Genomic DNA, 25,483 nt, shown 5'->3' with positions numbered 1-25,483 from the left:
AGCAGTTTGCAGGAAAACTGGAGCCAGCTATCCCAACTAGCAAGGATTTTTCAGTTGCTGAACACTCTCCTTGGTCTAAATGGAGTACAAATAGAATAAAAATATCTAAATTTTCAAAACATTTGAATTTGATTCAGGCAGCTGCAATATCTTGGCCTCATTGGTCAATGTTCATATTAGACAATCCCTTAGAAGCCCTTCTCTCCTGTCCTCACCTGCACCTTAGCCAGTGCTAAGCTCAGCCCTCACACCATGCAGAGGAATGAGCTTTGGAAGGCTTCATCAGAGGAATTATCCTTTAACTCTCTCAGTGCTTTTGCTCACCCACTGAATTGATGAGCAAATCATCCTCTGCCAAGGACTGGTGCCAACCAGGGAGACAGAAAGCCCTGGATTGATCAGAGCTGGTCTTCTTTTTGCCAATAAGTTGTACCTGGTGCCTTCTGTGTACAGGACCCGTGCAGAATCCTGGGGGAACCACAGAGGCCAAGAATCCAGAGCTGCAGCTCTTTAGCTACAGTCACCTGGAAATGGAGGGCTGTGCTAGGCAAGGTGACTACCAAGGGAGCAGTGATTGTGCCTCCAAATCTCAGCATAGCCAAACAAGGTCATGGCCCTACGAGCATTTGTGTCTCCATAAGAGACTTGTCCAGACTGATGTGTCATGGAAACCCACCAAAGCTTCTGTCTCAGGAGTCCCCTGCTTCAGACAGGTTACTGCACTGCTCCAGAACCAGCTTCTCACAGTGCCAGCACACATGAGTGTTGCCCAGAAATGCCAGCGCCGTGCCATGGGGATCTGTCACTCCCGAAGGAGACATGCCCACTGCCAGCATCACTACAGAGCTGCCTCCTCCAAGAGAGACGTTACCTTGGAGTAAGAGCCTGTGCTGCACAGCCCCCCCAGAGTGGATGTTCCACATGCCTGGAAGCTGATGAGGGGGTGTGGGTGCTTTAACCACAGGCAAGAACAGCTCTGGTGCCCAATAAGCTGTGATGGCTCCATTGGACCCACATGGGAAGGGGAGTGAGAAGGGGGTTCCCTCACAGGTGCAAGGCAGGAGAAGAGGGCTGCTGCATTCACATTCCCAGCACGCACGCCTGCATTTTATTTCATTTTGCTTTTGTGCTGTTTCTTGGTCCCCAGGCTGGCAGAGAAGGCGACAGCGGGTCCTGAGCGCGTGGTGCTGAGCCTGCACTCCCCGTGAGGGTGAGTCCCTCTGCCCTCGGGGCCCCAGCAGAGGCAGGTGAAAGAGCCAGTGGCTGGGAAGGGGTCTGATCTTGCCGCTGTGCCCCGAAGCAAGAGGTGAATGGCAATGAACACCTGCCTTTGGCTGCAGTTTCTCTTCTTGGCACCGAGCGCTCGTGCTTGGATTCAAAGCATGGTAACAAAGCCCTTGCCGGCGAACACATTTCAACATGTTATTATTCCCAGGCCGGCTTTCAAGATCTCTTTCTATTCCTTCTCTACTGATTGCTCTTGTTTCTCTTGGCTCCCAGCTCTGGCTTTTCAGGCTTCATTAACTGGAATTTATTAGCAACTTTAAACAATCTTCCTGCTGCCAAAAAGAGAGAAAGAAAAGAAGGGGAAAAAAGGAAAGAAACAAAGAGGAGACATACTAAACTCTGGGCTGCTCCCTGCCTGTGTGAGGCCCAGCTCTGAACACCTCTAGCTGTGCAGGTTTTCTTTGAGGGAAGGTCTCGTCAGTGCCTGGGCTGGACCATGGCTGCTCGTGCAGCCTCTCCTGTCTCTGGAGAGTCTGGTCTCTGGGCATCCCCTGAGCATGAGAACTAATTGCACTCACAACTCCTTCCCCAGCAGCTCTCAGTAAAAACAAATGACCCACAGGACCCACCCGAGGGCCTGCTCTCATTGCTGGACAATGAAGCACCTGCAGTGAAAATAACATTACCCACACCACACAGGGAGGAGCTGGAGCAGTCCCTGCACCCTCAGCTGTGCCCTAACCACAGCATCCCCTCTGATCCCATGGGGACACGTTTGGTGTCCAGAGCAGAGAGGAGCCCGTGCAGAAATGCCCTGTGGGAACAGCCTGGCTGGGTGTCACGGGTGGCTTGGCTGATGGCTCTGCTGTCTGTCCTCAGGACCCTCACGTGCCACCCTGCTCTGGTTTTTTCCTCACAGTCCACCCAGTGTGGGTGTGTGCAGAGGACTGATGTGCTCAGGGCTCAGGTGGGCCCAGCAACGTGGATTTGCAGGGCTCCACAGCAGTGAAACCTGGCATGTTTGTCTTTGTTGTGCATGGGACACATGTGCTTCATCCACCCATTTCTGCAGCTGTCTTCCCCTTTCCCATTATTCCTTTTCCTTGGCTGAATCCCAGCTCCATGGACAAGCTCAGCCTTGAGTCCAGCTGATCTCTGACTTCTGTGAAATTTCACTTTCATGAGGAGCCTGGGGTGATGTTAAAATAGAGGAACAGGAGGAGGAGAAGTGGTGAAAGGTGTGAAACACCAGCTTTCCTCCACGGGACCCTGGGCTACTGGGGCTAAATCAAATGAGAGAGAAGAAAGAATCAGAGAATCAGAGAATCATGGGCGAGAGCAGGAGAGGAGAACTGTGAGAAGGAGCCAGAGGAACCTGAGCTTCCTCTGACTGTTGAAGAAAATAAGGGTTATAGGTCAAGGACAAGGAGTGTCAAGAGTTCCTGGGATGTTTCTGAACATCAGATAATTGAAAAGGAGATTTGAAAATCTGGGTTGAAATTGGCAATGTTTTTGATGAGGAACCTTTGATATTTTTCATAAGGTTTGAGCACCTAAAGTATCTTTAAGGCAATAAATCAAATATAATTTCAAATACCAGTATCTTTTAGGGCTTTACCCAAAGTAAAAGACTAAATGCTAAGAAGTAACATGAAGGTGAAACAATTTTTTCTGTCTCAGGTTAAAAGAAATTTTTGGGGTTGACCAAAGCCCCGGAACATCAGTTTTGGTTCACCTTGAACTGAATATTGTAAATATTGTCTTTGATTGCTCCAGCCTGTTATTCACCTGGCTTATCCAGCAGGTAATAGGGAACCTGAGACTGCAGATATTGAACTATTAGAGAGCACCCAAAGGAGAGCAGTGAAGGTGGTGAAGGGCCTTGAGGAGAAGCGTGAGAGGAGCAGCTGGGGACATTGTTCTGTTCAGCTCCCAAAGAGGAGGACGAGTGGCAGGCTCTGATCTCTCTGTGACAGGACCCAGGGGACTGGCCTGATAATTGTGTCAGGGGAGGGAACTGGTCACAGCCCCAGGCCTGACAGAGTTCAAAAAGCATTTGGACAGCATGCCTGGGACCAAGGTGTGACTCTTGGGCATGGTGCTGAATAGGGCTGGGAGTTGGACTCAATCTTTGTGGGTCCCTTCCAACTCAGACTATTCTGTGATTTTGTGACTCTGTGCAGAAGGCAGACTGCGGCCATAATGCCACCCCAAATCCCTGGGGATGAGAAACCTGCTGAAGGCTTTAAATCTAAGTGAAGACAGGCACTTGCAGCCAAGATGAGCTGCAGCAGAGCCCTCTTCATTGTCAGTACTTCCCTGCTGGAGGGATACAGGAGGTGGGTAGGCAGGCAGGTCTCCCTCCTGCCCAGGAGACACTGCCACTGGGCTAGCTGGGTTTGGATAGCTGGGTTTGGATAGCTGGGTCTGGGATAGCTGGGTTTGGGATAGCTGGGTTTGGGATAGCTGGGTTTGGGATAGCTGGGTTTGGGATAGCTGGGTCTGGGATAGCTGGGTTTGGGGTAGCTGGGTTTGGGATAGCTGGGTTTGGGATAGCTGGGTTTGGGATAGCTGGGTTTGGGGTAGCTGGCTTTGGGATAGCTGGGTTTGGGGTAGCTGGGTTTGGGATAGCTGGGTTTAGGGTAGCTGGGTTTGGGATAGCTGGGTTTGGGATAGCTGGGTTTGGGATAGCTGGGTCTGGGATAGCTGGGTTTGGGGTAGCTGGGTTTGGGATAGCTGGGTTTGGGATAGCTGGGTTTGGGATAGCTGGGTTTGGGGTAGCTGGGTTTGGGGTAGCTGGGTCTGGGATAGCTGGGTTTGGATAGCTGGGTTTGGGATAGCTGGGTTTGGGATAGCTGGGTTTGGATAGCTGGGTTTGGGATAGCTGGGTTTGGGGTAGCTGGGTTTGGGATAGCTGGGTTTGGGATAGCTGGGTTTGGGGTAGCTGGGTTTGGGATAGCTGGGTTTGGGATAGCTGGGTTTGGGATAGCTGGGTTTGGGGTAGCTGGCTTTGGGATAGCTGGGTTTGGGGTAGCTGGGTTTGGGGTAGCTGGGTTTGGGGTAGCTGGGCTGTCCCTCACTGCTCAGCAGGGGTTTCTGCTCTTCACTCACTTGGTATGTCCCAGCACAGGCAGCTCTGCCATGGGGATGAAGACAAAGGGCTTGGTCTGGTGTGCATGTCACCCTGGCAGCCACTGGGAATGTGGCCCAGGCAGATGAAATCAGCAGAGATCTGAGCTGTGAAACCTGAACAAACTTCCCTTGAGGATGTCTAAACAAGCAGGATTTGTTTGCTTGATTCTTATGCGTGTCCTGGCACAGAGGGTGATCCCAGCCTGAATGTCATGGTCCTGATGTAATGTTTTGGGATGAAAATTTGGTGAAGATATAAATGAAAAGAGCAGGGGAAATTCCAGGCAAGTTGCACTATTGGTCAATGACAGCCCTATGAATGCTGTACAAACTGTTCCTTTCTAGCCGTTGTTGTTGAAAGAATCACTTTTAATTCACCATAATGTACAAAATCCTTCCTTGCTTGATTTCATATAAATTACTTGATTTCCATAAATAGGATTACTATCTTACTACTATCAAATTCAAGCAGGCACTTCACTATGCACAGGTATATGATGCTGCAGTTTGCATTTCTTCTCCTAACTGTGATGTTAGTCCTTTCCAAAGGGGAACTTCCAATTAGTTTTTCAGATTTTCCTCTTTAAATTTTTCACCTTTGCCTATTTCATTCATAATTATTTTTGGCTGTGGGAAGCCGGCTCTTTTGGAACCTATGAATATTTATTTGTTGCTGGTTGAGGCTGCTCTGTTTGTACATGACGTAATCAGGACACGGTTGATTGTAGCAAGACAACTGCTAATTGTACCCAGCAGAGTGTGGTCTGTGTGTGTGAAGAGCCTCAGCACCCCCAGTGAAGGTGCTGGGTGCCCACACTTTGACATGGATGTTGATAAAATGAAAGGAGAAAGGCTGCAAGACGGGTGCAAAGTGCTGAAGAGCCCCCCTTCTGTGGGCAGCTCTGGCTCCAAAACCAAAACAGGATCAAAAATGCCTCCTTGTCAGCCTGGAAATGCCTTGGGTGTCTGGGGTCCTTGTAACTCCAATGAATTTGAAATACAGACAGATTTCAAATTCAAGACAGTTTGGATTCATTTGCCAAGTAATTTTAGTAAGATACAGCTCCTTAATGAACAGGACGCTGAACACCTTCACTCCATCTCTATATTATAAACTGCAAACTGTTTATATTACAAACTGGAAGACCATTTGAAGCAAAAACCTGTAATATAAAATCGCAGAATCCTGCAATGATTTGGATTTGGAGGCATCTTAAAGATCATCTCATTCCACCCCCTGCCATGGGCAGGGACACCTTCCACCAGCCCAGGCTGCTCCAAGCCCTGTCCAACCTGGCCCTGGACATTTCCAGAGATCCAGGGTCAGCCACAGCTTCTCTGGGCAACCTGGGCCAGGATCTCACCACCCTCACAGGCATTAGGGTCATATCTGTAGTTCTGACATTTTGGAAAATACAATTTATGAAATGCCAGTGTTGTGCCTTGTGGTGGCAGCAAGGTCTGATTCAGAGAAGTGAAAGTGTTTCATTTAGGCTGATTAAGTTGCAGTAACTGTTATATACACAGTAAGTTTACAACACACATCAAATGAAGCATTAATATTAGTATTTCATGAATGCAATAACAGTGTTTTGAAGAAATTGTGTTTTCCAACAGAAGCTGTTGTGTTGAAAGTACCAACAGCATGAGAATAACACCTGGAGGTATTTCTCATGGTCAAGAGGAGTAAAACCATACAGGTGCAATTTACTCATGCAGAAATGGTCAACCTCAACATTCTGCCCCCTGGGCTCCCATTTTTGGGGCTCACAAAGGATTCCAGTGGTTTCTTGTGCTGCTGGTTCATTTCCACACTTTCAGAAGTGGGGCCACTCCTTTACTGACACACAGCCACATGCTGATCCCCAGGACTGAGACTGCTGCGGTGTCTGTTCAGACCTCAGTGCACACTGGTGCATGGGGGGACACCTCAGCCTCTGGGGAGACCTTTTTGGACTTCAGTTGTGCAGGGTGGGTTTCACCCAGACGGTGAAGTGCCAGGGGTTAATGTGTCTCTGGGCTGCCGGAGGCTGTGAGGGGGACCCTGTCTGCTGAAGGGCGAGTGAAGCTCTCTGCTGGCTCTGCTCTAGGGTGCAGGGTTGATTTTTGACTGAGAGACTAGGTCCTCTTTTATTTTGGCTTTTGGCACATGCACCACCTCAGCCTGAAGGTGACGACCTCAGCGAAACCCCTAAGCTGGAGCAGCAAATAAACCCTGTCCCAGCACGCAGTGTGCTCCCAGCTCAGGCTGCAGCTGCAGGAACAGCACTGGGAGCTGTGGCAGTGCTGGAGGAGCCTCTGCAGTGTCCCCCCAGCACCCCCAGCACCCCCTGCCCGTCACCACCCCGTACTCACAGCTCCTCCAGGAAGCGCAGGTGCCGGAGCGCGCTGGGCTGCAGCTGGCTGATGTTGTTCATGCTCAGGTCTCTGGCAGGAAGAAAAGACAGAGGTTTCTGATCAGTCACGCAGTGGTTTGCATAGAATGGACCTCAGTGCCAGGCTCTGTGGCCCCTCTCTGCTAAGTGGGAGGGTGAGAAGCCTCTGCAAACAGCATTTCAGCATTGACATCTGATCGCAGCCCGGGCTCTGCCTGCAGAGGGATGGAGAGGAGCAGCCAGAGAGAGCTGCCTCCTTCAGGGTGGTCTGCCTGAGCTTCTCCAAGTTATGAAGCAAGTTAGGACATTTCCCAACAGCATAGGCACAAGTTTTGGAGAGTGAACAGGAAGCCCCGTGACACTGGAATAGGACAGCATGTCCTTGGGCCCAAGAGCATCTCTCTGTCACCATGGCCATGCCAGACCCACGGGGAGATTTTCCAGTGTGTGGACAGACATCTGCTTTTGAGGAGACAGCAGCCCATGAGAGAAGGGGTCCATCCCACTGGACTGGCTTTCTCTACACTGTACAAACGAGAGAACCACACCAGGAGGGGCAGAGGTTAGCCCTGTGGGTGACAAACTGTTGTCAGGAGGTGGGAGGAACCTGGCTGATTGTACTTGTCTCCCTCTGCCATCTCCAGCTAAAGGCTCACCTCCTCTGCCTGGGCTCCAGTAGAGCCTCTGGAGGAGGCTGTGCTGGTAGCCAGAGGGTCCTGGGTGGTTCTGAAGCCCCCTGCACGTTACAGTCACCGTGAGCTACCTGTGCAGAGCTCTCCCCACCTCAGGGTATGAGAGCAGCTGAGTCTGTCCTGGCTGATTCAATACACAAGCTGCTATTTGGAGAAAACAAAGATGTTTCAAGGGTGTTCTTGGAGTCTGATAGCTGCAACCCTGCCCTCATCAGCAGCTGCATGTGAAGAAACCCATGCTGTTTACCCCAGCCTAGACCAGGCTGTGTCCAGGTGAGCAAGGGGGCACTGACCTGTAAAGCTAGGAGGTAAGATGAGGCTGAATTAAAATCTGGTGTGGTTAAACCCAATGGGAATAGATGGGGCATACCCCCTAGTGAGCAAAGCAATGTGGGCAGTGGCATCTGGGCTGCTGGAGAGCCTCGTGGGAGGCAGAAGGGGCTGCTCTTTGTCACTGCACACACAGGGCACAGCTCAGCTCCTCCTTGCACTGAATAGCACAGCCTGATGGGTGTGATGGCAAAATGAGGAGAAACAACAACAAAATAAAGGCAATTTATTTACTCTGTCCTTCTGTAAACCTCACAGACTTGCGAGCCTGAGGAAGGACGTTCCCTGTCCTCCCAGTGGCACTGGGAATGTCTTGGCACTGGGAGGAGGCTCGTGCCAAGGACAAGGACAGAAGCACAAAGGAGAAAAGCCCCCCAGGAGAACCCAGCATTACAGGAGAGACCTCTCTGAGCTGTTCCACCTGCTCAGAGCACCTGAGATCTCACAGGTCACATAGTGAATTATCTGGAGCGTCTCAGCTGGCTTTGGCTCTGGCTAGGAAATTGCTTCGCTGAAAAAGGAGTTCACTGAAAAATTTACAGAGATGTCTTTGTATTCCTCAGTTTAAAAATGCTGGAGTTTTGCTGGTAAAGAGCAGAATGCCTGGGGGGCATAGGCTTATATATTTTGACCACTTTCCACAAAAAACCCAAACCACCATGTTTTAACCAGCTCTGTTTGGCATTGGTGGAGGCGGGTGATACATCAGGAAGGTTGGAAATTGTCTTTGCGTATTCTCTGGAGAGGTGTCCTGCGACAAAATCATGCACTTTTGTGAGCCCTTTTGAAAAATACTCCTGGAGAAGTTTACTTTTTCCTTTATAACTTCCTCTTCTCCAAAGTAGTAGAAAACTTGCCAAAAAACTTTGAGAATTCAAAATTCTGTTTTTGGAATGAGTGCAAAATAAAATTATTGCCTGCACTGTTCTGTGTGCAATGCTGCATTCTATATTTTGGTGATCCTGTGATACAAGGGTTAAAATATTGTTTTGTGCTGCTTCTATTTTTATTTTTAAACCCCCAAGGGCAGTTGCTACTTAGCACCCATTAAAACATCTTTTTTTTTTCCTACATCAAAGTGTCTCCTGTTTGTGTTGTAATGAATCTGTCTGATGTTTTGACATGTTGTGGAACAATGTGAAAATAACGAAAAATAATGTAGAATGAAAGACTGTGAATGAAAACACAAATCTGAAACATCCAAGATCTCCTTGAAACTGTGAGGTATATTCCTTAAGTTGCCTTCTGCTGGCAGTGTAGAGAACACTCCTTGCTTGCCACTTTCCAAGCCTCATGGAACAGCCTGCTGTGTGCCCAGGTGCTCCCCAGGTGTGATGGGGACAGCTGGACACCTGGGTGGGTGGTGGCTGCAGGGATGTCCACGCTCATCACTCTGGACTCATCATCAGTCCCAGACAGCAGCAGGGCTGTAGGGGGCTGAGGATATGGGAGGTCAAATATCTTTTAGAATCCCAGATGGTTTGGGCAGGAAAGGACCTCCAAGCTCATCTGTTCCACCCCCTGCCATGGCTGGGACACCTTCTGCTCTCCCTGGTTTCTCCAAGCCCTGTCCAACCTGGCCATGGACACTTCTTTCCCCCTGCCCTGATCCATACCTAAAATGAACAAAATACACTGGTTTCTGAAAAAAAAAAATCTTCCAAAAGGCAGAGGAGAGATGTCATTGCCCCATCACTTGGCAGCCTCAGAGCTCCACAGCAGGTGCCTTTCCTTTAAAATCCCCCTTCCCTCCCACCCTGCAGCCCTGGAGTTCCTGGCCACGGGCAGCTCTGGGACAAGGGGCTCTCTCCCACCATTTCTTTGGGCAGTGAAGAAGAGCCCGACCTGTATTTTCAAGGTTGTTACACAGAAAATATTTTGAGTAATTTTATTTTAAAGTCACTGATGCTTTGGCTGTTTGGTGGTTTGCAGTCCTGCAGGACTCAAGTGTAATACAGCTACACTGACAGCCCTGAAAAGGGCATCCCGAAAGGGCAAATCCTGGCAATGGTTTACCAGCAAGGAAAAACTTCCAGGGACTCAGTTTTGCCATTAACTCCCCAGGGTGACATCCTGCAGGGACCCCCCACCAGCCCCTCAGGGCAGGGGACATCACACCCGACTTGGTGTGGTGTGAGGACAGCATGGAATGTGCAAGGACAAATGGTGTGAAGGAAGAACAAATTCCTCCAAGGGCTGGAAATAAACTTCCCAAGCACAGCCCTGGACCCAGTGATTTTTCTAGCCACAAAAGTACGAGGTGTTTCTCCACAGGCTGTCCATGCTTGTGTGAAAGCTGAGGCACAGGATTCTTGCCTGAAGTGTTGTGGGAGTAAATATTTGACTTATTACTCATTTAAAGATGTTGTTGACTTGTTGCTGTGTTTTCCCAAGCTTGTGATTTTCCTCTTAGTAAGGTTTCTTATGTTATGTACATCCCCAACACATGCAAGGGTGGAAATGCTTCCTGTCAGAGCAATCAGAGAAGCTGTTTATCTCTTCAAGTGTTTGGGGGTGGTTACTTCAATCAGCCACATTCAGTTAATTTAAAAGGAACCCACAGTATTTGAACCTTGTTGGATTATTTTTTTCTGCAGCATCTAGCAGAATAAATAGGGATCCATGGATAAATGAGTTAGGGGCTCCTCTGACCTTTCTCAGCTGTGTCAGTGACCTTGGCTTTCCAAGCTAGGGCTCTCTTCTGAGTGATTGAGCATCCAGGGAAGCCAAACAAGTGCTGGGTCACTCATGTCTGTGCATGGCTCTTGTCATTTGCACTGGAGAAACCATTTCCAAAGGTGAGGTCTGTACCAGAGCAGGCAGTGCAGAAATGCACAAATTATTCAAATCCCCAAAGTCCCTTAACTCTCAAAGAAATCAGAAAGGTAGGAAAAGAAATGGGGTGCTGCAGCTTCACCCAGGCTTGCAGTGTAGGACCTGCAGAGGAACTGTCCAGATTATTTCTTCTGAGTTCATGATGCAGCAGTGGTGCTCTGGGACGAGCCACCCACTCCTGTCCCAGAGCTCCCCTGCTCCTCATTCCCCAGTGACTGGCCTGTCTGTCCTCTCTACCAAATATCAAATAGAAGCAGGAATTCTTTTGCTGCCAAACCATCCTCCATGGCTGTTGTCTGGAATGCTGCCAGTAGAGTGAACTACTCTACTCCTCCCAAAACTGAAACTCTGCTCTCGTATCACCCCGCTTACCCAAGAAGCAATGTCTTTTAATGCCTCTTGCATTAGGTGTAGAATATACCTGTGCTTTCAAATGGCACTGCACCAAAGCCATCATGGCTATAATTAGTGTGATTTAACTTTCCCCCCTTCCCCAACTAATTCTAAACATTTATCGTAAGCATTTCTAACTTGTACCTGCAGGAAAACTGAGACACAGTTCATGGAAACTGAGCTCATGTGATTCAGCCTCAGACCTTACAACTCCTCTGGCCCTCGAGGGGTTCCTTAAATTATTTGCTTTGATGTCACCTCCTTTCATGAACAACCTTTGATTATTCACTGATTAGCTGATCTTCCTTACCAAAAAATGAAGTGACACACACACGGTGCTGGGTTTCCTGCTGGGACTGCCTGCCACGCTCTCCAGCCCTGCTGTGAGATGGGGAGCACAGAGCTTTAGCTCAGGGGTGCTATGAGCTTTAAAGATCAAAGGGGTTTATCCTTGGCATCACTGCTGGGGCAGGCGGTGGTGGTGTGCTCTGAGCCACAGAGCCGTGGATGTCACCGTGGGAGGGGGCACAGAAGGCACCTGCAGGACTTGCTGGACCTGCATGCTCTGGGCCAAAAGGGCAGGATTTTATGCTGCTCTAAGGGCACTGCACAGAACACCCTGCAAGCCTTCCCTGAGATAGGCCTGAGCAACATCCCCAGGATGTTCCTCTAGGGACGGCAGGATTGATGCCTTGCACAAACCCAAGGCATCTAAAGCTGCCCACAAAGCTGGGGGAAGGTGAGCCCTGCCCGTGAGCCCCACAGCTCCTGGGTCTGCCTTCCCAGGCACAAGGTGAAGTGTTTCCTCAGAGATGGGCTGCAAGGGGAGCTAGTGCAAGCAAAACCAACAGACCTAAAGCAACACAGGTTGAAGCCCTTCTCAGCAGCACAACAAGACCAGGTCTGCTCAGCCAGGAGGGTTTGAAGGGGAAACTGCAGGGGTGGGTTTGTCTGAGGCCAAGCAGAGAGACCTCAGAGCCAGATGTGCCTCTGTCCGTAGAAAATTGCACAGCTGGCAGAGATTCTCCTACAGAAAGAGCAACTCCTCCCTGGGGCTGGGGGAAGACATTCCTCTGTCTACTCCAAAGGGGCAGAAAGTCTGGTCCTGAGCTCCAGTCCCCTGAGGTGCTCTCCATGGGTCCCTGTGTCACTCAGCAGAGCAAGAAGCCTGTGTCTTCCTGCTCTTGCAGCTGCCTTCAGGAATTTGTTCTGCAAGGTTTCTGCAAGCTCAGGTTGCTGTTCCTGGACCTTCCCAGAGCCCACAGTGGGGCACTCCATGGGCTTCTGGTTTCCCTGGTGCCTCTGTGAAATCCAGTGAGTGTAGCTACAGCTGGAAATGATGACAGACATGGCCCAGGTCACTGGACAAGGCTTTCAGTATTTTGGGAAATGGACCTCTTGCTCTCTGTTTGTAAGGAGGCAAAGTCACCCCAAAGACAAATCTGACTGAGATCCTGGTTTGAGCCTACAGGAAGCTGCTAAGAATCCTGGATGGTGACTGTCTTCTTAGCCCCTAAATTGCTCTGCTATATGAATATGTTCATATTTTTCAAGTTGTTCAGGATATTAATGTGTTCTCTTCCCAGCCCAGGCTCAACCCAGCTCCTCTTGCTTTTGGTGCTGAACATGTGGCTTCCTGCACCATAAAAAACTCCTTCCTTACACTCAGGCAGGTGAGCAGAAATTTTTGTGATTGTGAGGAGAAGCTAATGACCTGGTATCTTTTTGATTAATTAGTTGCACAATTACAGTATTAAGGCCTCCCAGTCCAGCATTTCTAGTGGAGCTGAACAAACCAGACCAAAATTCCCATCCCTGTCCTGGAAAGGCCCAGCACTAGGCCTGCTCTTGTAAGGAATGAAACACCCTGAAATCCCTGGCTGCTGAGCACTGTCTGTGCCTCTCTCCTGGCCACTCTCATTAGCATCCAGTAAAAATGCACAGTTACACCACCAGAAAAGAAGCCCAAAGGCAATAAATGATGGTTTCAGAAATACTTCAGATTATACTAGAGTGATTCATAAAGGTTCTCACTATCTCTTTTCCTCTTTATCTTGAAATCTCCAAGGTCACCACAAAATGCCTGAATTGCCTGGGGCAAAGCTGGGGCTGAGGATAGAATGGAACCTGGAGCCATAGAACCAGCTGAAATTCTTCCTAAAAGCCTGCAGGTTGAAATCTAAAGGTAGTCTCTATAAAGAGAAGGAGAAAGGGAAGATAAAGAGATCAAAGTACTGAGAGCTCATTTACATCACACCATATCTGGAGGCACCAGCACTGCTTCAATCCCATATCACTGCAATGGGCAAGAGCAGAACGTGTTTCTACTCCCACCTCTCCACGTTTGAAAATAGATCAGTCATCTTAGATCATCCCCCATGTGTAGGCCCTATCCCAGACCTCCACAATATTTCAATAATAAAGTCTCAGGCAAGGCCAGTTTGCCAGGGTGAGATGAAGCCCATTCCTGCACCAGCAGCTGGGTCTGTGCAGAGCACGGTGATCCTTGGCAAGTAAAGCTCTGCCACTCTGGCTGCTCCTCCTGCATCTCATCCTGTACCTGGCCTGGCTTTGCCCTGTGCCAGGTGCCCTCCAGCGTGGGAGCAGGAAGGGGCTGAGCAGGGCAGTGATGCCCTGGGAATGGCTGGTGTGAGAACCAGAAGAAATCACCTCTAGAAACCCTCTGCCAGGTCAGGGCTGTCAGCAGATCCCACCCCACCACAGGGGCTGCCAGGGGAAGGGCAGAGGAGACAGGAGGGTGTGGGGTGCAAGCCCAGGGCAGGTGGAAGCTCCGGGCACTTGGCAGGACACGCTGCAGCCAGATGGAGGAGAGAGGGATGAGAACAGCAGCCCTGTGCCAGGGGCAGGAATGAGACTTGGATCAGAACATAAGGCACTCCTTCCAAATAGGCAAAGTTGTGAATTTTGCACGGTGTGTCACAGAATCACAGAATCATAAAATATCCTGAGCTGGAAGGGGCCCACAAGGATGGAGGCAACTCCTGGCCCTGCACAGGATAGCCCCAAGGATCTCCCCATGTGCCTGAGAGTTGTCCAAACGCTCCTTGAACCCATGGAGATTTTTCTCCTGGGCTCTCTCCTGTCTGTAGCTGTCCTGGCACCCAAGGAACACGACAATCCCAGGGGAAAGTCCTTGTGCTGTGGGGAGGCAGGAGCAGATGGCTTGTCTGGCTGGATGCAGCTCTGAGGAGCACGACAGGCACTGACATCCTCTGGTCTGTGCCAGTGCCGTGGTGGCTTCTGTGCCCATCACACAGAGCTGGAGAGGGGGAATCTCCCACACCAAACTGGGGGCGAGGCTGACAGAGCCCCTTCCACCTTCCAGGCAGAGCAGCCAGTGCAGCAGTCTGCTCTGAGTTGGATGTTGGGCAAGAAGCACAATTTTTCTTTTGTGTTACCATTCTGCGAGTTCATGTTTTTGGTGATTGCCATGAAAGAGATGCCCACAAGGAATTGGTTTGGGTTGATCAAAATAATAAAAAGCATGTTGTTTTTTCCTCCCACTAGTGTTGACATTAAGAAAATCATCCCAGAAAGGACATTCTAAACCAGAAGTAATTTGAAAAGAAAAATGCTTTCTGTCCAGAAAATGTCAAAGCAGGACTTCTCAACCTCTTTAAAACTCTTTTTACATGTTAGCCTAACTTAATGGGGTTCAAAGTTGGCAAGTGGAAGAGCTGGGTCAACCTGAACATTTTCATTAGCATGAGCACATCAAATCTAAAAGAACCTCTAAACTGAAAAGAAATATTGGGGCCTGAACAAGAGCAAGGGACACCTTATTAAAGCAAGAAAAATGGGATTGAAAGTGTATATCCTTTCTTCCCATCATGTCCTTTGGAGCAGCCACAGCCCAGCAACATCCTGACTTTTGGCAACTAAAGTCTCCTCTAGATCCATGAAAAGAGCTTCACATCCCCTTGTGTCCAGGGCGTGGGGTTGTTCCCTGTCCTCCTCCAGGTCTCTGCTGCACTGCAGGTCCTCACTTGCCAGACTTTTTGGGGACAAAATTCCTCCTGTGGGAGGAATTATTCTCTTAACCCAGAACAGCTAAAGGTGAACTCAGGAGCATCTTCCTCTTTGCTGCCCAGCCAAAGCCTTTTGAACAAGATAACAAGCAGCAAACATCAAACCAACACAACTGGTGCATCCATGGCATTCCCCATCCAAGTGTCCTTGAAACCAAATGAACATTGGAAATGTGTCCCCTCCCACATGCTGCAAAAATCAAGCCAGTTCTGGAAGCAGGACAGCAGGTCAAGGTCAGCCAGGGATGGTTTTAAGCCACAGGGCTGTTCTGGGCAGCCAGAAACAGCCTGGCACAGGCTCCTGCCAGCAGGCTGGAGCTGTTCTGGTATCACAGTGCCTCAGGAAGCAGCTTATCCACCACAGGCTGCCCTGCCTGCCCCAGAGCCTGCCCACAGCTCCCAGACCTCTCTGGGCAGTTTACCCCAGCGCTCAGAATCCAGGGATTTACAGCCCACCTGGTGCCACCTGCATGGTGGTCCCACCACTCCTGGAGCCCACATGGTGGGAACAGCAGTTAGTTTTTATGGAAATGTTCCTGGGAGAGAACTGATCCACCTGGAGAGCAAGGCTTGTTGAAGAGTGCTAAAAAAGCAGACACTGATGAAGCAGACAGGAACAGGGGGTGGAACAGGGTGTGAGGATCTGGGTCCAGGTACACATGCGGATAGCAGGGCTCCTCTGCTTGCAGGAGGTGAGTGAGGAGGGTGTGACAGAGGGCCTGATGTTGGTTTGATGCAGGAGGAGGATGTACTTTTTATGTACAAATTGCTGGTAAAGAGCTTTATAGAGTCTCTCTATACAGACATAAGACAAAGATACATGACAAATTAACATAGAATAAATCCCTCTGTGACTACTCAGGGTGATTGTTCAGTGCTACATCTGGCTCAAGGGTGCCTAAATCACTGATTCCCAGAATCAGCCAGTGGGTCCAGGCAGGTTGAGGGCAACACACAAGCAGAGGTTATTGAAAGTTGTCTTCTTGTGGCTCCCAGAGGCTCTTGGGGAATTTCCACGAGCAAACACCTGAGAGTGCCAGGCTGGCTGTGCTGGATACCTCGTGTGACCCAAGTGCTTCCTTGGTGTGTACTAGGCTGCGACTGGTTTCAGACCACCTTGCTACCCCTGGCCAGGCCAGAGAATGTGCTGAGAGCTCTGCATCTCCTGTCAGGAGCAGGCTGAGGGGAGGAAGGTGTGGGCTGCACGCTCCTGCCACAGACATGCTCCAGCTGCACACTGGGGCTCACTGTCATTCACACCCTTCCTTTGGCTGCACAAGCTCTGCACAAAGCAGATTTGCCCCCACGTATTCTGGAAAAGTATCAGCTGGAAGTCTAAGGGAAGGCAGTACTTGAATTAGGGAGTTCCACCTCTACTGGGAGCTGAAAGCCCTTGTGCACTCTTTCTGTGGTGCCCACCATTAATTAATTTGTGCAAGAGCTCCTTGCACATCTGACTGACAGCAGCCACCTCTGTCCTGTTTCTGTAAACAGTAAAGGACAACTGGAGGGTTGGAGTAGATACACTGCTGGATCTCAGTGCAGTTTGTGCCTGTCACTACTTGGAAGCAGGCAAAATTTGGAAACATCTTACAGGGGACCAAATCTGATAAATTTTGTAGTTGGAAATGTCTGAATGGCTGATTGAAATGGTTTATGCTCACATCAAAACATTTCATTCACTAAGAGCCAAGCCATGACAATGCAATATTTAATGACAGGCAGCACCTGCATAAACTAACCCGAGGCTGAATTTAGAAAAATCAAAAGTAAAATGAAACCCCAATTGAAACAAAATCCTTCACTTCAGATTCAAACATCTCCAATATGTTTTCATTCAAAAAATTCTACCACATCTCTGTTGCCTGGAAATTTTTGCATTTGATGATGAGCATTTTTTGCTCTAGGAAGCTTCCTCAGAGAAAAGCCTGGTCCCCCTGGGCACTGCAGGGGGATCCTCTTGCTGCCCACAAGCAAGTTACCATCCTGGGGCCCTGCAGGTGCCAGGCACTGCAGGAAAGGCACTGAGGGAAGCCTGGTCTTGCTTCTGAGCTGTGCTCAGGCACAGGAGCTGGGGCTCTGCACTGTGCCCACAGGGACGTCTGTGACACCACAGGCTACCCAACAGCACTCAGAGCCCCTAGGGAGAACTGCATCCAGTCCCAAAAGACTTGGCCAAAACTTTGAGCAAGCAAAGAGCAATGGTTGTGTCCAGCCCAGAGCTGGCAGAGACACCTCCCAGCTGTGTCTCTTGTCTTTCAGTCCCAGCTGTGTCTCTTGTCTTTCAATCCCAGCTGTGTCTCTTGTCTTTCAGTCCCAGCTGTGTCTCTTGTCTTCCATATGCTCTGAACCCCAGCAGCCAGGTCAGCAGGGTCCTCCCCTGAGCAGAATGGCTGAGAGAAACAGGACAGGAGGGGAAGGCTTGTGGGGGAATAAGAAGCCTGTGCCTGTGCATTTCATCATGGATTGAGATGCCCTGAGCTCAGGTTATGCTCTCCACCAGCAGGGAGGTGTAGCACAAGGATAGAGGGTGGATCAGGCTGGGTGCAGCTCTGAGCAGCCTGATCTGCTGGAGCCCTAGCCCCAACCCTGTCCCCTCCCTCAGCAGGGGAGCTGGAATCAGATGTGCTGTAAGGTCTCTCCCTAACCAAATCAGCCTGTGATTCTACAATCCTATGCTTCTAATCCCCTTGCTTTGCCCTGAGAGGAGCTGCCCATTGCAATGATGGGGCAGGAGAACCTCCCCTGAGGTTTGCACTTTGCTTTTTCAGTCTGGTTTGTGCTACTACTTTAGTTGTGACTGTGCAAAGCAGCTGTCTAGACAAAGGACTACCTGTGCAGGCTGGGATTTTCAAAGACACTCAAGTAAGGCCCTGAAAATTGCAAAGAGCAGCACCAGCACATCTGCAGAATGGCTGCCTTGAGAGGAGAAAACCTGTCACAACCTAACACCTGCTGAGCAGCAAGGCAATGTCCAGGGCTGGCCTTTCAGCTCGCTTGTCTTGGAGGTGGAGTTCTCCGTGCCAAACCAGGGCAGAGCAGGAACAACCATGTCATGCCAGAGCTGAATACATTGAATGCACTCAAGCAGAAACGGAAGGCAGTAATTCACTCTGAGCAGGACTGCCTTGGGATGGTCTGGCACTGCAGATGATTTATATTTAGAGTTGGGCTTGGCAGGTGCTTTTATGGAACAGAAGTTCAATTTTCAATTGTATTCAACCTGTCCCAAAAACTATTTCAAACCATTCCAGCTTGTAGCATGGCCAACTATTAACTAGGTCAGCTGGGAAAGAAGTGCACAAAACTGCCCTCTTCTGTTTCCTGGGAGCTGGGTACTGCTGGGTGCTGTCAGAGGCATGACACATTGATCAGAACTCAGAGCCTCCTCAACATCTTGCCCCAAATATCTGAGTGGACTGGCAGAAACTGGGGGGGCAGGAAGAGCTGAGGTCCTCCCCTGCCCTCCAACCCTCTCCTCTGCCCTCCAGCCCCTGTGCTGCCATGCTGGCACAAGGACTGAGACTGAAAAGCCAGGTGAGAGCTCCAAGACTGAAAGGACAATTGGGAGCAGGGAGATTGAAAGGCCAGGTGAGATCACCGAGATTGAAAGGACAATTGGGAGCAGGAGATTGAAAGGCCAGTTGAGGCCACATTTTCCCAGCACTGTGGCAGAAGCACAGACAACTTGTCCATGGGGCTATCCTAGGAAGGGTGTCCAGGATGGTTTTCACACCAGCCCTGCAGTGGCAGCTCATGAGAGGCTGTGCCCAAGGGTAATGCTCCTGAAGGCAGTGCTGGCCACTCAGCAGCCCAGACAGGAGGGGCATGGAGGGGGCTGCTGCCTCCCCAGCCCTGTGCTCACAGCCTGGGGGCAGCTGGCTTGCCCACTTCACTCTGGAACCTGGATCCCTCCTTTGGGCTCCATCAGACAAGGCTTTGCTGCCAGAGCTGTGGGGATGGACAAGCCTCTACTGGTGGCCAGGCCAGCATGAAATATTTGCCTTCATCATGAGACTCTGAGTAAATGAAAAATAAATGAAAACTCAAAAGAAAACTTTCTCCTGCAAATGTTTCTGCCTCCTCTTTATTTTGCGTAGAAGGATGAATTTGCTGAGTTAGAAGGGAGGTATCACCTCTTGAGTTAAGATACCACCTTAACTCAGGGAAGAAGAACAGGCTCTGGGGGGTTCACAGACAATCCCTGCCTGAACTCCAGTGGCTGAGCCTGCATATGGGGATGGAGGCAGGAAAAGGAAAAAAAACCCAGAATTCGACACAATTCAGAAGTGAAATAAAATTTAAAATAGCTCTTTAAGTACCACTGAAGTCCTGCATCTAGACTTTTACAAAAGCTGAGCAGCACTGGCTTTCCTGCTGGTGCTGGGGTGAAAAACCACAAGATCGATGTTAGTTGCAGAGATGGAGTATCAGTGGGCATCTCCCACTGGTGTCTGGGAGGGCTGTCAGAGGCCATGGCATGAGTCTGGACATGGATTACATCTATTTGCCTTGCCCCAGCACCCAGGCACCAGACGTTTTGGGGTGCATAGCCTAAGGCTGGGGCTGTCCCCAGCATATCCCCACCTGACCCTGCCACCCTTTGCCCGATTGCCCGCCAGGCTGTCTCCAGCTGGCAACCTGCTGGCAATGTCTGTGCAGAGCTGTGCTGAAGGGCCCCAGCACATCATCCTGCAGCTTCCTGTCAGTCTTCTCACAGCTCACCCAGGCAGCGACCTGTGTCCAGGGCCACAGCCTCCAGAACTTGGACAACTCAGGAGAGGCTGTGACCAAGCCGGGTAAGGCTGTGCAGCTGCAACCCACCCTGAGCTAAAGCAGCCATTCAGTAAAGACATAGCACCCGTGTGGAGCAGCCAAGAGCCTGAGCAAAGTGGCAGCCTGAAGTTCTGCATGCCAACAAGGTGGTGTTTGGCTCCTGAAAGGATGATGAAGTGTTGGTGTTGCTGCTGGAGCATTTCCTGGTCTGTGCCTGCTGCACCCACACCACAAAGGGAAGGGATTTCAAAAGCACCACGGGCAGTTTCAAGTTGCAAAAGTGTTTTTTCCTAGCTGGAAACAGATCCCTCCTCACCTCACACAGCCCACAAGACCTCACCTCTTGCACTGACTTTCTCACCATGCACCCACACACTGCTGTGATCTTGCAAGTGATGCTGCCTGTCATGTCCTAATGCACTATCAAAGGCATCAAGGAGAAGTTTAATTCTTACTGATGAGGTAAATGAAATAGGGTTGGGACATTTTTATGCTCTGAATAAGGGAGAGGGGGGTCACCAACCAGTCATGGTTGAGAAATCTGGCAAAAGAAGTGTCAAAGCAGGTGAGGTAAGCTGCACCCAGGGGCAGAAGACCTTCCCAGCCCAAGAATTCAGGTTCTGGCTGCCATCTGTGAATGGGGCTGGTGCTCAAAAGGCAAACCTTGCCTGTTGCAAGCACCCCGTGCTCAGGACCCTCCCTGGCTCTGCTTTGCTGACAGGGCAGGACAATGGAGGCAGTTCCGGAAGCAAAGAAGGTTCAGATTCCTCCAGCCAATTACCTCATGGCAGTAAATCTTCCACCTCTCCTTCCCAGTCACCGGTGAAGCCTGTCTATTGTCTGGGGAGCCTGTCTGTCTGCCCCAGCACAAAAGGGAGAACAATCCGTGGGTTTGTGTAACATCCGATGTATTAAAATGCAGAATAAAGCAGGGAAAGGGCCAGGGAGAGCTGGGTGGGGAAGAGATCTCCAAAGGCTGCTGGGATGCTGGGGTGTCTGCTTTGCTTCCAGCCTGTTGGTGCAGGTGTCATTGAGGCTGGATGCTGGTCAGGGCTGTGCTGGGGATCCCTCAGGGTTTTCAGAGAAGGGGTTCTGCCGCCCACAGCACTGTCCAAACCCTGTCCATGCACCCTGAAGCTGCCTTCCCTGAGGCCAAGCTGCCCAGTCTTCAGGCAGATAAGTGGCAAACAGCCCCTGAGGGCTGGTAAATCATCGTGGTGGGCATCTTCTGGTTCCCTCTCTGGTGCCCCACTGCGCTGCCAGGCACTGATCTGCAGCAGAAGAAAATGGAAAGAAGAAAGTATTTTGTGCTAACAAGATCCAGACTTTTGCAGAGCAATGTCTCTTTGTTATTGCCACCAGACCTGCTGGTCCTGCATTGATTATGGTCATGGATGCTCATGGAGGTGCACTCCAGCCTTGCAGCTTGCTGGAGCCACCCTCACCTTTCCTTTGGAAAGTTCAAGGCAAGGTTCTTTCCAGGAGAGCCCAAGGTTCTGGGGGAGTTAAATATCTGTCCAGTCCCTGTTTCATGCCCTGTGTCCTGCTGTATCCTGCACTGTGGCTGTGGAGAGACGAGGAGCAGCTGCAGCAGTGTCTGTGTTCCGAGGCATTTTCTGTAGCCTGGAAGAACCAGGAGCTGCAGCTGTGAACTGATGGGGCTGGACTGCTTCACAGTTTGAGTCCTTCCATCTACAGTCCTCTCTCTCAAACCCAGTTATGGCCAGACTCCAGATCCCAGTCTTGCTAGACCAGATTACTGAGAGTAGGAGATAGAAGCCCAGATGAAAGCAAAGAATTCCTTTAAAGCAAACTTCTGATGAGAAAACAGAGTCCAGAGTTGTGCAGACCATGAGAGACAGGATAGCCAAGCGAGGAGCAGTCATCAGGCTTGCTGGATCTGTGGACTCCGGCTGATGTGTGACCACCACCTCTTCCTGCCCCTGCTACACCACCAGACCAGGTGTTCTGCTGACCACCAGACCTGTAGCAAGTGTTTGATGCCTGGGTGCAGGAGAGGAACAGCTGCTGGATGGTGTCAGGGGCACATCCCTTGTTCATGTTTGAGAGGGCACATCCCATGGGTAGTGCCCTGGGAGCCTCTCTGTGTGCAGGAGGTGCAGGCAGGACACAGGACTATGAGGCAGGTACAGGACAGCACAGGATGCTTTCCTCGTTTGTCTTCCAGCTCTGCTGCACTCTCCTCTGCTCAGTGCTTTGACAGGCACTGGCTGCAGTGGGCACCCCTTGTCCTCTGCACTCCCAGTGCAGCATTGTGCCACCTTTTTCTGTTTCCTCTGGGACACAGAATAATACCCAGTGATGCTGGCAGGTTCTTTCTGTACAGCCTAGCCTGGGAGGGGGTTCACCAGAGGCAGCAGAGAAAGGGGCAGCAGCCAGGGGTTGGATCCTGCAATGTGGAGGCACAGCGAGGCTCTGGATGCATGCCCAGCTCCAGGTGACTCCTATGCCCTGTTTGAGAGGAGCTGACCTCGGACACAGAGACTGACATTTGTGTGGGGAGCCCAGGGAATGCTTTGGGGTTTGACTGCCTTCCCACTCAGGATGTGGCCACACACCCTGGCATATGGGCAGACACCTTATCATGGTTGGAACAGTTGCTGGCAGCCTGCTCATGCATAAACCATCATTAGAGCCATGGCTTGACTTGCTTCAGGTCCCTGTGGTTCTTTAGGTGAGAGAAAGCAACTCTGGATGCCAATGAGACAAGTAGCATCACCCTAGCTGGTCCAGCCCCCTCCTCCAAATCAGTTTTGCTGTTTTTATCTCACACAGTTCAATTGTGCAAAATGTTTCTGGGGGAAAACAGTGATTGTGTTATTTCTTCCCCATGTTTTGGATTCAGCTTTGGGATCAGAAGCATTTCATTGCCCCAACAGACTTAGGCACAGAGAAAGACGGTCTTCTACACTGTGCTTAGGGCTGACACAGCTACCATGACCCACCCAACTGCTGAACATTGTGGGGGGAATCTGAAACCACCGTCACAGCCCCAGAGTGATGTTTGAACCCAGACTCATCTGGTGAGTGATGGATGATGGCTGATGTCTCCTCAGCAGGCTGCACAGGTGCCCACTGGTGAGCCAGCTGTGCCCACACATCACCTTGAGCTGTTTCTCACAGCCACAAACCAAAGGTCAGTGTCCTGAAGGGTCCTTGGTGCATTCCCCACACTGTTCCTGGCAGTGGGCAGGGCTGGATCAAGCTGCTTTTCAAGGATGTTTTTGTGAAATGGGGCTGGGAGTGTGCCACAGCCTCTCTCTGTCCCCAGCAGAATCCCAGAAACACAGACTGGTTTGGGTTGGAAGGGACCTTAAACCTCATCTTGTTCCACCTGCCTGCCATGGGCACCTTCTACCAGCCCAGGGATGGAGCAGCCACAGGTTCTCTGGGCAACCTGTGCCAGGGGCTCACCACCCTCAGAGGGAAGAGTTTTTTCCTAATGTTCAAACTGAACCTACACTGTGCCAGTGAATCCATTTTTTCTTGTGCTGTCACTCCACAGTCTCTCTCCATCTTCCTTGTCAGCTCTGTTCAGGCTGCACTTGGGTCACCCTGGAGCTTCTTTTTTCCAGGTTGAACAATCCCAATTGCCTCAGTCTTTCCTTGCGGGAGTTGTGCTTCATCTCCCTGATCACTTGGTGACCTCCTTGGGACTTGCTCCAGCAGGTTCCTGTCCCTTCTGAGCTGTGCAGAAGAGGTGGGAGCCCCACCTGGCACTGCTCACGGCACCAGGAGTGTCTCTACATCTTCTCAGTGCTTGTAGTGAGATGTCTGAGCTGGAGGTGGGCTCCTGGCAGCAGCCAGGCACTCCAAACACCCTGACCCCTGAGCAGTGACTGAGCTTCTGCTGTCATGGGCAGAGACGTGGGCTGTCGCTGTCAGCAGGAACTGGGAGAGCTGCAGCTTGCTCTGCTCACTGGAAACTGAGCTGTGCCACCATGGGACACATCACAAGCCCTGTGAGGAACCCCTGAGGGAGCTGGGGGTGCTCAGCCTGGAGAAAAGGAGACTCAGGGGTGACCTTGTCACTCTCCACAGCTCCTGAAAGGTGGCTGTGCTCAGCTGGGCTGGGCTCTTTCTCCAGGAGCTGACAGAACCAGAGCACACAGCCTCAAGCCGTGCCAAGGGAAATTCAGGTTGGATATTAAGAAAAAGTTTTTCACGGAAAGGGTGATAAAGTTCTGGAATGGCTGCCCGGGGAGGTGGTGCAGTCCCCATCTCTGGGTGTGTTTAACACAGCCTGGATGTGGCTCTGAGTGCCAGGGTTTGGTTTAGGTGTTATGGCATGGGTTGGACTTGATGATCTTGAAGGTCTCTTCCAGCCCAGTAATTCTGTGAATTCTGTGATTATGTGAACCTGACGGGTGTCCTGACGTGAGGTGGGGCACCAGGAAAAGGCACAAAATACTGCAGGGGCTGGTGGGAGGTGCAGGCCCCAGCCATGGGTGAACGCTGCTGTAAAGCACTTTAACGAAGTCAGCACCTTATTCATATCTCAAACAGAAGCAGTAAAGCATGGGAAAGGGAGTGAAGACCATCTTGAACACTGTTACCCTGCACTGGCTGCTACAGGTACCCCCAAACTGCAGCTGGAGCACGGGAAGGGTGCCCAGCACAGGGAAGGCAGATGGGAGGGAGCTCAGGGTGACAGGCTGGGCTCACAGCCTGGGGCTGGGAGTGGACACAAGGCTTTAAGATGCCTCTGGAGCTGGGCCTGCTGCAGGGAGTGACAACCTTTGCTCACAGCTGCCAGGGGTCCTGGTGCCCCCATGCCATATTTAAGTGGACTTCTGCTTGGAAATGCAAAGGAAAACCACAAGACACAAATTATTATGAGCACTGCATCACCCTGGGACTACAGAAATGAGTATTCCGGTGAAGGTCTGACTGCTCAACCTCTGAAAAAGTCTGGAATAGATCTACTAATTTAGTATCTCAATAATATTTGGACTCCAGGCAGTGCTCCAGTTTTCTGTGCCCCATCAGATAGTGCATTCCTACCTCCTTGCCATATCCACCTGCATCAGTGCATTCCTGTCACTGCAAGCAATTCCAGTCTTGCTTTTAACACCAGAGCTGTCCATCTCCAGCCTTCAAATGCCCCATATGTGCAGAACATAGATAAATTAATATATGCAGAACGATGCATATATTAATTTATCTTAAGGAGACATCAGATTTTCAAGGCAAGCATCTCCGTGTCCTCCAGTTCCCTTCCAGCAATGGCTGCAGTTTAGTTTCCAAACACATCCAGTCTCCAAAAGTCAAGCCCCTTTCAACACCGAGCTGTACAAAGCACCATTGTGATACTTGCTGCCCAGCCCTGTGGGGGAACCTCAGGCTGAAAGCTGTGGAGGTGCAGGACTGGAGGAATCAAATCCTGGAGTCAGGCTGCAGGTGGTGGAGCTTGGCCTGGGAGACACTGCCTGGTGACAGAAGACAGGAGATGGCCAAAGGTTTTTGGGCATGGAGAGGCAGGTGTGGGATTTTGGAGCAAGGCCACTGTGTTTGTTCTACAGTGAACAGGCCCCAGGGTGTGTTCTTGGTAAATAAACAGATTACATCAAGCACCCAACTCCTATAATTTAATTTTCTTCCCTACAAAACCAGGCCTTCATGACTCTGGTATTGTCAGCATGCTTGGTGGAAA

At 50.6% G+C, this 25,483-nt stretch overlaps 1 protein-coding gene across 1 annotated transcript in view; it reads right to left on the bottom strand.

Annotated features, from left to right (window-relative positions):
• Positions 1 to 25,483, bottom strand: part of LGR6 (leucine rich repeat containing G protein-coupled receptor 6) — a 156,138-nt gene that overhangs the window by 92,542 nt on the left and 38,113 nt on the right. The window contains exon 2 of the mRNA XM_021527716.4: positions 6,715 to 6,786. Coding sequence (XP_021383391.3) covers positions 6,715 to 6,786 — 72 coding nt within the window. The remainder of the gene's footprint in view (positions 1 to 6,714; positions 6,787 to 25,483) is intronic.

This window comes from Lonchura striata, chromosome 26 (genome assembly GCF_050655825.1).
Source record: "Lonchura striata isolate lonStrDom1 chromosome 26, ASM5065582v1, whole genome shotgun sequence".
Taxonomy (NCBI): domain Eukaryota; kingdom Metazoa; phylum Chordata; class Aves; order Passeriformes; family Estrildidae; genus Lonchura; species Lonchura striata.
Note: the sequence above shows the minus strand (reverse complement) of the source record. Positions and strands in the feature narration are given on the sequence as shown.